Consider the following 13,778-nt stretch of genomic DNA (forward strand, 5'->3'; position numbering starts at 1 on the left):
TTTGCTCACTTTGGGTTAAAGAAGATGACCTTTTGTTTTGCTAGATGGTGTCTTTTTGAAGAGATGCCTTTAGATTTGTTTTCCTAGTGGCATAACTTATTTTCACTTACTTATGCTTTCCATAGCCAGCTAATTATATTGACAGGTTGAAATTAGCATCAAACAATCTGAACAAGATACTGACAGTCCCAGAGATCACGACTGTATCACACATAAGGAAGAATGATAAAAAATTGGGAACAGCACCCTAACACCACTTCTTGCCCCAATACAACACATTTAGAAATGGGGGGTTATTCAAAACCCTAGGCATGGACTAGTGGGCCTTCTCTTTTTTTCTCAGGGCTGAAACCAATTGCCCCTGTGCAGGGCTGGGGGTAGCTGGGTACACTTGCCCCAGGCTTTGGAGGGCTGAACTGTCCGGACTCCCCCACCCGGGGCCTGACAGGCTTACGCTGTCCCGCCCTGGGCTTCAGACAAGCTCTGCCTGGACCTGCCCTCTAGCTTGCATATAAATTAGAAGAATAAAGCCTTCAGAAAGCACAGGGAGGGAGTGGAGCAATTGCACAGAAAAGGAACTAGGTGGCCCCCATTTGACACTGCAAAGATTAGATCAAGGTGCCTTACATTAGATGCTTTCATTTTTTTTAATTCATCGCTGTGCACTTTTATTTCTAACCCTAGCCTCAAGGATGATGCCAGCCTTGTTCTGTGATTTGTCCCCTTTTCCTCCTCCAGATGTCCAAATGGATTCTTCGGACAGAGATGTTTGGAGAAACAGCCTTTGCGATTGTACATGCCAGATCCTAAGCAAAGTATGTTTGAAGAAAAAAATTGCACCATACTACTTATAATCTCCTGGGTACAGCGCTGGATTTAGAATGGCATAGTGAGGGTGTTCTTTTGAGTTAAGATCTGGGTTAAGGTTTAGGGTTGCAGGTAAGGGACCAACCCCAGGCGCACCAGAGGAGAAATCTCGAAAGGGAGCTGATTTGGCAGCAGAAAGAGCCTCGTTTCAGTCTGTTTGGATGTCATGCTATCTTGTTTCTCTCTCTTTCTGGTTTTCTTTCTTTTGTTAGGTGTCCGAACGAATTCACAGGGGACCAGTGTCAGAACTTCGCAATGGCCAGCTTCTCCAGTATGTCTCTTTCCACTTCTCTCTTTCTCTGTTTTATCATAACACACTGTGTGACACCTTTAAAGCAGCTCTTTTCTGAATAGGAACCTTCACTTTCCTGCTTTGTGCTTCAGTTGTTATTGCTCCTGATTCTAATCTGAACAGAACTCACCACTGATGTATAGTTCAGGCAAAATCTAAATGCAGCAAGGAATGAGGCTGTGTACGCATTGTCATTTATTCTGGCTCCAGTGTGCTCCTGAATCTGTGCACAGGCAATATTACCCACAATGTAGAGCTATCCTGTAGTTGGTTGAGAAATAATGCTGTTTGATGCATTTGGTCTCAACACAGCTTAAATCTGAAAGCAAAACTTAAGCCACATTCACTTCACATTTCAGCTGAGGTGTCTGTGTTTGTGAGAGCAATTGCACATGTGTGTGCTTCATGAATAGTAATTTGGGGAAAATTTACCAGGGCTGGGAAAACAAAACAGATTAATGAACATTGAATGAATACATCCCTACCTCACCTCTCGTGTGTACAGCAAAATGCAAAAGCAACTTGAAACACAGTAGGAAGGAAGCAACTGCAGCACTGCTAATGTGTACATAGCCTGAGTCCAGTTAATCTGTGAGCTGCCCTGAAAGTGTCCAGCCTGCAAGGAGGTCATTAGTTCATTATGTCACAAAGCATAATGCAAGGGGATCGTTCTTCTTGTCCTCAGAGCTATAACAATTTGGCAATTAGATGAAAATTGCACCTAGGTCTGAACTTTAAAAACAAGTCCAGTTTTATTCTAAGGGCACTCTATGATGGCAACAGAGGAAGTGACTGCAGCTAAAAAGACATGGAGAGAACCAAAGTTCTCTGCTGCCATCAAATGACCCTATAATGTGTCAGTGTTGCCGATCTGAAGACTATATGATGCCATTTTGTATCAAGACAATGACACTATTAGTAACCCAACCTGTAGCCATACCTGTGTTGACCCATCTGTTCCCAAATGCCTGGCAGCTAGCGTAAATCCCTGGTGCCAGCATGGGGACCCAGCAGCTCAGTACCACTGAGCAGCGATCCACAGAACCAGGACATCCTGTTATTTGATTTTCCAGAAGTGTTGTTCACTATGAAATATGGGTGGGTGGCTGCTTTTTTACACAAGTTTGAAAAAAAAATGGAAGTCTTTGCTTTCAGACCCAAATTTGATATTATAGTTGATACCAAAAAGCTGGGGAAATGTAGGTAACAACAAAAACAAATTTTGAAAAAAGCATGTTTTGGACCTTCCAGTTTCACCTCTGCTGGATTTGCTGCTCAACGCCTTAAATGGCACTGCAGCCTATCACAATGTGCCTTGCATGGTAAAATGAGGACTAGGTGGAAGGGTAGCAATGGCTATAAAGGGAGGATGGCTGGTGAGCATACTGCCTGCTGCACAAGCTTGTGTATTGGCTTCTACACGAGGAAGTGCACTTTGGAATATTGGTATCGGGTTTCAGGATGTGGCCTCCGCCCTCCCCCCATTTTCACTACTGGTGGTTTTTAGTGGATTGGGGGGATATAAATGTTTAAATAAATGATATTTTCTGCATACATGGCTAATTTCATTGCAATGCAACCTTCTTTGAACAAATGATGCTTAAGAACAGTGATGCTCTTGCTTTTAAGAGCTTAGGATAGGAATTCCGGCCATATAAGTCCTACACTCTGTCATAAAGAGTATTCAATAATCTGAGCCTTACGAGGTTTTGGAAACTATAAACTAAACCAAAACAAACACAAAACCCAATAAAATAGTTTTAAAGTTCCAACAGAATACTTCCACTTGTGCAAGTAAACACGAGTCTAAACATATGCATGTTTAGTTGGTACCGTAGTCATATGCAGGACTATTTTTTCCTAAATTCCGCGGTAGTTTAGTTCAATGGGGGAGCATCTGCTTTGCATGGAGAAGGTTCCAGGTTCAGTCTTTCGCATTCCTAGGTAGGGCTGGGAAACCCTCCCCTCTGGAAACCCTGGGGGCCCTGCTAATGCCAGTCACGGCAGACAAACCTGATGGATCCATGGTCTAACACTGTGCACAATCTCAGTCCGGGAAGACTGGGAAGGTTTTAAATGAAAAATCAGGAGAATAATTTTTCTCTTACTTGGCCAGCCCAGAAGGAAAAGCGGAAGCTTTGGAAAAATCAACTTTTTATAAGAGGAAAATGAAATATCCCTAAATGAGAGGGAGCCCTATTTACCATATTTTTTGCTCTATAAGACTCACTTCCCCCCCCCCCAAAAAAAGTAAGGGGAAATGTATGTGTGTCTTATGGAGCGAATGCAGGCTGAGCAGCTATCCCAGAAGCTAGAACAGCAAGAGGGATTGCTGCTTTCACTGCACAGCAATCCCTCTTGCTGTTCTGGCTTCTGGGATTCAGAATATTTTTTTTTCTTGTTTTCCTCCTCCAAAAACTAGGTGCGCCTTGTGGTCTGGTGCGTCTTATAGAGCAAAAAATACGGTAAATGAACAATTGCCCTCACCAGAAAAAACTTAGACTCTCAGTTGTGAGTGAAACTGAGGGGCGGGGATTAAGATTTTGTCCCCTTTCAAGTTACAGACAGGAGTAGCATTCCATTTATTTATTTGTTTTGTAATGCAAAGCTAAAGAGGAGTTTGCTGAAATGCAGGAGCAACGGTAAAAGTAACATTTCCATAGCAGTTTCTTTCATACAGCAATTTCTAGAACACTGTTAGAGGTTTTCTAATATTACACAGGATGCAGGAAAATAAAATTTGTGGATTATGTGAGAGGAAACATAAATCCAAAATATTACTTGAAGGGGGGCAAGAATGAACCTTGATTGTTCTCTAAACCTTGGACAACCATTTCATTTAATGATTGTTTTATGAAACTGCTTTGCAATCTTTGTTTCAACACGAAGCCTCGGTTTACGGAACTGTAGCTCAAGGAAAGCATTAGTTAACTGTTACTTCAAAATATTTTTAAGAGGTGATCTAGTGCAACATCTTTCTAGAAGTGTTCAGTAGAAATGTAAATCAGAACGAAATAAAAGGAGCAAGCAGGTAAAATAAAAAGCCTCTTTCCTTCACATATCAGTTAACATAGACTATAATGAGGCCAGAGGCCTCAGGTAGGTTTAATAGACCTGGGGGTGGAGAATCTTATGAAGAAAAGGAGGGCCATATTTGAGTTTCCTTAGACCACAATCTGACTAGTTTACACACCTACCTGGAGAAGGCTAGGACTGCATTCCATAAAACAGTTCATTTTAGGACACCCTTGTTTTCATAGAGAAATGTTGGAGGGTATGCATTTAGCTATCACATATCTTCTCTGTAACAGTGACCAAGCCTTTATTTTTATCATGGCCCACATAGTGCAAAGAAGAGCCAGAATAATAATAATAATAATAATAATAAATTTTATTTATATCCCGCCCTCCCCAGCCGAAGCCGGGCTCAGGGCGGCTAACAACAATAAAACAGTACAAAAGTACAGCATAAACAACAGTCTAAAATCATTCGTTATAAAATTAATTATAAAATTAATTAATTAATTAGAAGATGCTATCTTTAGGCATGCATGGTCTAGAGAGGGTGGTGGGTTCTTTAAAATCATATTGTGGGAAACCTGGGCTCAAAAGAGGGCTTTTGCATTCCAGCCATGTACCTCCAAATGCTTCCTTGTTAAAATTCAAAAATCACAATTTCCTTATGGTTGCCTCAGTTTCTCATATTAAGCCCCCAAACAGCTGTTTCTCTAGCACTGCAGTGTGCTTGTTAGGTTAAAAGGTGTCAAATACAGAGGCCAATTAGTACAGTAGATTAAAAATAGGGCTCTTTGTTGGAAAGATCAGTTAACAATATAAAATACAAGAAGACATTCCTAAGAAATTATCTAACCCATAGAGGTAGGGCCCAAACCTTGATAGATTCAGAGTTTAAAGTCAAATAAGGACATAAGAAGCAAATGACCAGCCTCCATACCTTTAAAGCACATTTAATCAGAAAACAGGAAGAGCAGACTAGAAATTATCTCCAGCAGCAAAATCTCCAAAGAAGCCAATAGAATCTGTAAATTATTTTCCCACTGCTGTTCTAACCAGTTCCCCTCCAGTGTGTTTGTAGGCAAATTGGGCAGCGATCAGCTAAGCAGCAGGGGAAGTGGTAGTTATCTTCAGGTAGATCGTGTCCTCCCTCAAAGAGGGCACGTGTTGCGGTGAGACCTGGAGACCGACCTCCTGTGTTGTAGGTGGGTAAGATTGGATAGCCACAACACCCGATTGGTTGGTCCCTCGATGTTGGGTTTAATCTAGCCAATGGGGCGCAGTCCAAACGGATCGAGGGACCTATATATACCCATGCATGTGACCCAGAACTTCCTCTTTCAGCTCGTGCATTTGGAACACCCGCCCACCTCTCCCTACTTTTAGGGCATTTTTTGCAATTAACCTTGCTATGCCATCGTGTGTCGTCTGTCATTGCGACAGGGGCACAGCAGGAATTTTCCCCACTTGGCTGATTGGCTGTTGCCATTTGGGTTTCACCTGCTGCGTAGCAAATCATCACAACTTGTAAGGTTGCGGATAGGCACTGGTTCAGGTGATAGGGATGGGAGAACGGTCTCACCATCCCTATGTGAAGGGTCTTCTGTTAAAGGAATCCAGGGACTCAACTTGGTTTGGTCAACCCCCGAGAGGGGTTGCCTGAGTCCAGGGGAGCCTGAGTCCAGGGGAGCATCTGGAGGGTGAACATAGTCTGTTCCTGGCTTTTTGCCTACCCAGGTGTTCACCCTTGGCTGACCTATGCTGGTGCCCTGGGTCAGCGCTACCTGCGAAGGTACAGGTAGCTAGTCAAACCGGAGCCTGTGCAACCACTCACTTTCTGTAATCAATAAAGTTGTGGCCTAAATTCTGCCAAGAACCAAAACTAAAATTTTAGTCGAATGTGTCTTTATTTAGGGGGGAGGTCTCTGGGTCTGAACACACAAAAGCAAACACCTTCACTCTTCATGAGTGAAGCTCCTATACAAATAGCAAGATGCTCCTGGTTAACTGCGCCCTGAGAATGGAGGTCTTCCACATGACTGTCATCTGTTAAGTGCTAAGAAAGATGATTGGGGCTGAGAAAAGAAGGTAATGTGAAGGATAAGTTTTTAGTGAGCAGAATAACTGAGTTTGCACAATGCATTCAATAGTTACGTGGCAGAAACAACTTTCCAGCGAATGGGTGAATTTTAAGCGGTTTAAACTTTCTTTTAATCTGAGGAGGGGTTGATTCCATAATTTATTTATATTTTGAAAAAAGAAATTGACGGAATTATGTAAGCCCTCTGAAGGAAGGTGACAAAATTTAACTTCGATAATAGCTGTAATTTGTTGAAAGCATTTCACACACATTGCCTGAGTAATTTTTACATCAAACCTATATATGGTAGGCCATTTTATTATTAGTCTTGTATGATCCCTCTTTTATTATTGACTTCAGAGTTGTCAAATAGGTCAGGAAGTGTGCCAGGCATACCATCCAGTCTGTTATTGTTAAAATGAAGGGGAGGGTCTTAAAGCCGAGGAAGAACAGCTTGCAGCAGTGCTGGCTTTTATTGTAGATGGAAAATGGAGTGAATCTGTGGCAGAGATCTGAAAACAAAAACCAGCAGAAATTACTTGAGGAAGGGAACCAAGTCACAATATGGATTTCTTTGCGAGAATTTAGCGTATCAAAACCAATGACAAATCTTAAAGATAGGAAATGAAGACATATATGACTTGAGTAATGTAATCTTGCTCTCACATGCACATAGCATCTTTCCCCCCTCTTCCACCATGAAGTAGCAGCTGCAGCCGCTCCTCCCCTATCTTGACTGTGTCCTGGTAGGTGAGTCAGGGGTTTCCCTTCCACACCGTTCTTCTCATAGGCAGCTGGCTCACTGATTCTTATAACATTACTATTATATTATTATACATTAATACAGATCCATTTTGTAAAGTGCCAAGTACATTGTTTCACAGGCAACAATAAAAAGGTCCCTGCCTCCAAGGAACTCTAGGCTCTAAAGGATCCTCTGAAGTTTCCAGTGTATGCCATTATAATGGAAATGTTCCAGACAGGGATGGAGCTGTGATGCTCTTCCTATGAGGATGCCCTACTAGAGAGGTTGCCTCTTTCCCCAGGCTTGTGGTATTGTCTCCCTGATGAAGAATTGTGTAACTCACTTGTTTGGTTTTTCTGCAGTCTGAATGTATCCTCAGACCATGTTTTTCAAACTTTGAGTTAGGGTCAAACCTTCTTGAATTGGGATTCTTTTTTCTTTCTTAAAAACCCCCAAACAGCAGTAGTTTTGTGAAAAGGGTCTGGGCTTCCTCAAACTCAGACCTCCAGATGTTTTGCGTCCCTGACCACTGGTCCTCCTAGCTAGAGATCATGGGAATTGTAGGCCAAAAACATCTGGGGGGCAGAGTTTGAGGAAGCTTGGAACCGTTAACCACTCCTGCATATGCCAATAGTTCAAATCATTATTCCTCTATTACCCACCCAACCTCATGACTGTTGTTAATTTTTAAAAGAAGGAGAACCCCCAGTATGGGACTCAAATATTTGCTTAACATCACTATCACTTCTGGTTTCATACTTAGATTTTTGTATTTGCTTTTAAGGTTGTTAAAAAAAAATCATTCTTCATCTCCCTGCACTTTAAAACTTGGGAAGTTCCCTGTGGCCAGTTGTCGGAGAAGACATGGAATGGTTAAAAGACCCTGATCAGCCAAAAAGAAGAGGAAAACATCAGATATCAATAAGCATCCCAGGAGTTATATGCAAATAGCCTTGGTCACAATCTGTAGAAGCCTGAAGGGAGATGGCTGGTGCTCAGGATGCTGCTGAGATTTTAGCTTACCTAAAGGCAGGAGCTTGCTTGTGGTGGCCCCATCTTAACTGATATGATTACCAAGTGTACACCTTGGGGCTTCAACAAAATGGCCAGCATTTACTCTCTCTGTCCCCTTGCCACAGGTTTTCCTTAACATTCAAACTGAAGAAGAGTTCTGGAGAACTCAAAAGTTTGCCCACTGTGATTATTGGATTTGCTAATCAGCTGAAATTACTGTACAGTGGTACCTCGGGTTAAGTACTTAATTCGTTCCGGAGGTCCGTTCTTAACCTGAAACTGTTCTTAACCTGAAGCACCACTTTAGCTAATGGGGCCTCCAGCTGCCACCGTGCCGCCGGAGCACGATTTCTGTTCTCATCCTGAAGCAAAGTTCTTAACCTGAGGTACTATTTCTGGGTTAGCAGAGTCTGTAACCTGAAGTGTATGTAACCCGAGGTACCACTGTATATGATTTTATGTCTCCTGTGTGCTGGGGAGTCAGTGCAGTCTTATTGGCCACTAACAGAATGTAAGTTAAAAAAAACAAGCCTTCAGTCAGGAATAGGACAGGGAATAAAATGGATTCAGTTTGCATTTAAAGCGTTTATCAAATTTGCCCTTTCTAAAACATTGTAGGAACCAAAACACAGCCATCCATCAAAATTCTCATTTATTTACTGTATATGAAATATGCTATGCAGTTCTCCAGCCAAACAACATTCACAAATATGCGTACATATTTGTGAACAAAGTGCACATAAACGTTATATTTGTGAAAATAACATACAAAAGGTGCATCAATTTAGATAAAATTGCTTGCAAAAATTTGTACATTAGTCAAAACTGCATGTTAAAATGTGTTTATGGGGGGTGCACCAAAATGCTGAAGAATTTTCAAACCTTAAAGAAAATCACAAATTGCATCAGAAATGTGGAAATACGAATGTAAGATTGAAAAATTGAAAAATTGAGAGAACTGAGATTGATAGATTCTTCCAACCCTAGTCAGGAACATTGAATCTGTACTTTCATTTCCTCTACTTTCTTTTCCTTTCTCCATTTTCTGTATTGGTTGAGTTATTATGCACAAATAATATTAGACTATAACTTTTATTCTTTCCTTTGGGCAATAATTATATTTCTGGGCATAATTAATTGCCCTTTTTCATTTCTCCTGTTGTGTGGATAATGCAAACTGCTATCCCAAACCATTAATGTTTATAAGAGATAACACTATTTCTTAAATGATTCTTGGTGTTCATAAATGATTTCTTAATTTAGTGCAGACTGTGGAAAATGCCTTACAGCTTGATCTTAACCACATTCACTTGGAAGTAAATTGATTTCAAGAGGACTTACTTTGAAGTAAATGCGTTTAAGATTCAGCTGAAAATGTCTTGCATAAATTTCATTTCGTTGCAGATGTAATGGTATGTCCTGTTATGCTTCAGTCCTTCAGAAGTTGTTCATTTAAGCTGCAGTCCTGTACATGCTTACCTGAGCGGAAGTCACATTGAACTCAATGGGACTTACTTTTGAGTAGACATGCATAGGATTGTATTGTTACTGCTATATATTGTCATAGGCATGTATGGCAGTAAAAAAGGGTTGTATACATGTGCAAATCTACTACCTCAATGTTGCAACAATAGTGAGAAGGAAAGATCTCTTTAGCAAGAATACACCTATACTTAAATAAAAGTATATGTGATAAATGCCTATTCTAAAATCAAATTCCAGGTGCCAATAGACATGCTTGCTTTTGAAAAAGCCCTTATTAATTACCATTGCAGATCTAGCTAGGCATTCTTTTATATGGAATGTTTTAAAAATAAACTGGTGGTGACAGTTCTGTATGCTTTGATGCTTCTCTTGTGATTTTGAAAGCTGATGTATTTTATGTTTTTTTTTAAGTATTTTAAAATATTTGGTAATCTCTCCTACCAACCTGTTTCTCTTTTCTCCTTTCCTTCTCTGTTCTCTTTCTGCACTGGCAGAGCACCTGGGATTAGAATTAAAGGGTATGGACTCAACCATTCATTTGTTAACCAGATACCATTACGAGCTGCTGACAGTCCTTCATATTGTATTTTGATAGCTTCAGTGGGATGGTTTTAAAAATCAGTTGTTCTGTTCATTGTTCTGGCACAAATTGGGCCAAACATAATACCTAAAATTACACTAAAGGAATTAAACCCTAAATAATCTGCGTGGGTTTATTGCAGCACTTTCCCCACTCGCCTTAGTGGGAAACGTGTCTACCTCAGGTGACATTAGTGGGCTGCAGAGACTGGTCTTTGTCAATTTTCACTTCCGTGCTGCATTATGTTTGGATGTAAACTGAAAAATTGATCGTGTCATTCTGGAAAACCATCGGCTTGTATAGTGGGAGCAGTGGACAAACATTCCAGTAAGGAAAAGGTTGGTGTGAAAGAAATTAGGAAGTTGCAGCAATTCTACAAAGCTACCCTGGCTCTGAAAAAATAAACATGGAAAAGTCTGCTTTTATTTTCGCCTCTGCCTCACCCCATTATATTCCTTGTTCGTTTAGAAGGAATCAATTTAAAATGATAGAGCTAGGGAGGTCAGGAGGAACTCTTTGTTGCTGAACTACAATTCCCACCGAAGATGGCCAGTGGCCAGGGATTATGGAAGTTGTAGTTCGACAACATCTGGAGGACCAAAGGATGCCCATCTCTGAGGGAGGCATATGTTGAAATGTAAGGCCCCATAGCAGCCCGGTCCTATTTCACCAACACTAGTGCTAGGTTTAGATGAAACCTACAGCTGTTCTGAATATGACACAAAATAAGATGAAACCAACAGCTGTTCTGAATATGACACAAAAAAAGTAAAACCTTGAGGTGGTAGGTTTCTGGGTGGTACCACTTCCAATTTCAAGTAGAGGGTATATTTAGCCTTTAAAAAATACACAATTCACTGCATATACTGGATTTAAGGCCGAACTACATGTTTAAGAAGGGATGCGGGTGGAGCTGTGGGTTAAACCACAGAGCCTAGGACTTGCCGATCAGAAGGTCGGCGGTTCGAATCCCCGCTACAGGGTGAGCTCCCGTTGCTCGGTCCCAGCTCCTCCCAACCTAGCAGTTCGAAAGCACATCAAAGTGCAAGTAGATAAATAGGTACCGCTCCAGCAGGAAGGTAAACGTCGTTTCCATGAACTGCTCTGGTTCGCCAGAAGCGGCTTAGTCCTGCTGGCCACATGACCCGCAAGCTGTACGCCGGCTCCCTCAGCCAATAAAGCGAGATGAGCGCCGCAACCCCAGAGTTGGTCACGACTGGACCTAATGGTCAGGGGTCCCTTTACCTTTACCGTATATGTTTAAGAGAGATTTATGAAGGGCTCTTCTAACATACATTTTCTGCTGGTTGTGTGTAGTAGCAGGCCAGGGAGGATTGGGTTCAAACAGTGGCACTGGGGAAGAGAATAGCCAACTTTTTTTTGTCTCTGAACAGTTTTTGTCATCTAAATTGCTGCCAGGTCCTCTTTGCTGAGGAGAAAATACAGATAAAATACACTTTGGGTCTTAACGCCTTAGACAGAAAGTGATGCTGAACCTTTCTCTCCAGTATGCTAGTTTCCTATGTGGAAGGAGAATTTTGTATAGGGAAACATCCAAAAATCTCCCCCATCTCCAAGTGGTACATGCCAGAATTCTATCACCCCTGCCCACCATAGGAGTGGCCTTCACAGAGCGCATGATGGAATAGTGTGAAAGCACTTACTGGACATGCCCTTTAAAGGTTGAGTGTTCCATGTTAATGAGAACTGCACATGCAACTGGAAAATCAGGATTCCCAGCTGTACATGCATAGAGACCCTTTCTCACTAATGCTTGATGCTGGGTTGTCACTGCTGGGTGTGTTTTGCCTATGTGTGGTGGCATTCATTGAATGCAAGAGGGGCTAGTTTGAAAGCCACCCACCCTTCCCCTCCGCTTATTCTGCATCATGTGTAGAATGACTCTTGGGAAGAAGTACATGATCCCATTGCCCGAGGGACTGCGCTGGGGTCTGAATGCATAAAAAGCTAAACTTGGAGCATATCAGCAGTTTCTGTAGGAGGCTATAAAGCCATCCCTGATTATTATCAGCCCTGTCGTCTAACCAATGATCTGCTTCCTGCTTCTTTCCTCATTCACTCAAGTATAATAGCAAAAACAGTTTGTTGTGTTGCCACACTGCTGTAGTAATTTCCAAGAAGAAACAATTTCCCATGCTTAAACTTAACAAACAGAAAAACGTGCTCACACGTATTCAAAGCTAGATATCGTATCCCAAACGTCTCCCTCTGAGTATCCTCCTTGTTTCCTATGTTCTACTAGCTTCAAGTGAGGTTTATGAGGCTGGTTTAAAAACAAACAAACAAATCCTTCCACATATGTCAGGGCGGGGAACCTCCCAGTTTGGCGCATAAGGCTGTTTTCCCCCAAATGATACCCTCTGGCCTCATATCTGATGTCTTTTCCCATGGGGAACTCAGTTGCACAGATGGCATCCCTGGCTCGGTTGGCCTTGGGAAGAGGTGAGGACAGGGCAGGGCGAAGCTGTGATACCCAAACACCCAGCAAACCTCCTGGCTATCGGGTGCTTGGGTGGTGTTGGCCAAGGGACCTTGATAGGCAGCTGGGTCATACCTGTGCTTGATGGACACAGCGGTTATTGGAAGCAGCCTCAAGTCCCCTTCCTTCTGCCTTGCAGCTAAATCCATGCTCCACAGGTTTTCACATATTTCCTCCTCCTCTTGGCTATGTAGCACTGACACACGAATGAAGCCAGTGAAAAATTATAAAAGCAGAAGAATATAGAAAGGAAATTACTATAACATCACGTGTCTCAGGAGAAGCACATGTCTTTCAAGCCTCAATGACAGTGAAAACCAAATGCTTGTGTTCAGAGAAAGCTTATAATAATACTTTCACTTGTACGAAACTTGGAACTTAGTCCACAGTGCTTGGTTATCATTTACCCACACAATCAGTTTGCAGGACAGCCTATGTAGGAAAGACAGGCAAGTGCTTTCCAGAAGGAGGGTATTTATAGCACTAGAGAGCCTTGGACCCCCCCCCCAGCCTATTCCTGTGTGGAGTGTTTGTCCATGTTTCCAAATTACTACTGAATCTTGCAAATTTTCATACTGATAGCACCAAATGGACCTGTGTGAATTCATTAACCACAGTACATTCTCATCAGGTTCTTCTTTGTGGTGGGAATAGTAATAATAATAGTTCACAGGGAACAGCTACCTCCCACCCGATACCATCTGCTGACAAGAATGTTGTAATTGAAGGGGAAATGTGCCTACTTATGTATCAGACCATAATTCTCAATTATCAGGAGAACCACTTCTGTGAACGAACAAACCTTATGTAGAAAGTGGCCTTGAATTGACAGTGCTCCTGAATAAAAAACACTTCGAAATGACATTTGGAATTGAGGATTTTTGACATCCCCACTTAGCTTAAATTTGTGTTGCTTTTTAAAAAATGTATTTCTTTCTAGGCTCACTGTTATGCAAGAAATATCTTTTGCCATCCTGCCTCTTCTTTTCAGCCCCCCCCCCCAGCCATGTGTGTACCTGTAACGCTCCGTGGATGACATTTCTTCACATGCACGTGATTTCCACTTAACAAATTATCGCACAAGATAATTTGTTATTTTTAAAAAATCACATTCTAGCACATGCATGAAAGAGTTACTGGACCCTGGCTCAAATTTCTTACAATTTAAGTGGAATTTCGAGTTGCTGTTTACATTGCCTC

General features: G+C 41.7%; 1 protein-coding gene across 4 annotated transcripts in view; it reads left to right on the forward strand.

The window, feature by feature from the left end:
- Positions 1-13,778, forward strand: part of NRG2 (neuregulin 2) — a 145,350-nt gene that overhangs the window by 114,014 nt on the left and 17,558 nt on the right. For 2 of the 4 annotated variants that reach the window (XM_081015164.1, XM_081015167.1), the window contains exons 5-6: positions 1,080-1,138; positions 9,993-10,016. In XM_081015164.1, the coding sequence (XP_080871290.1) occupies positions 1,080-1,138; positions 9,993-10,016 (83 nt within the window). Of the gene's footprint in view, positions 1-738; positions 816-1,079; positions 1,139-9,992; positions 10,017-13,778 lie in introns of all 4 variants that reach the window. The other 2 variants (XM_081015165.1, XM_081015166.1) reach the window with 2 other exon arrangements.

This window comes from Podarcis pityusensis (assembly GCF_964106645.2).
Source record: "Podarcis pityusensis genome assembly, chromosome: 7".
Lineage (NCBI taxonomy): Eukaryota > Metazoa > Chordata > Lepidosauria > Squamata > Lacertidae > Podarcis > Podarcis pityusensis.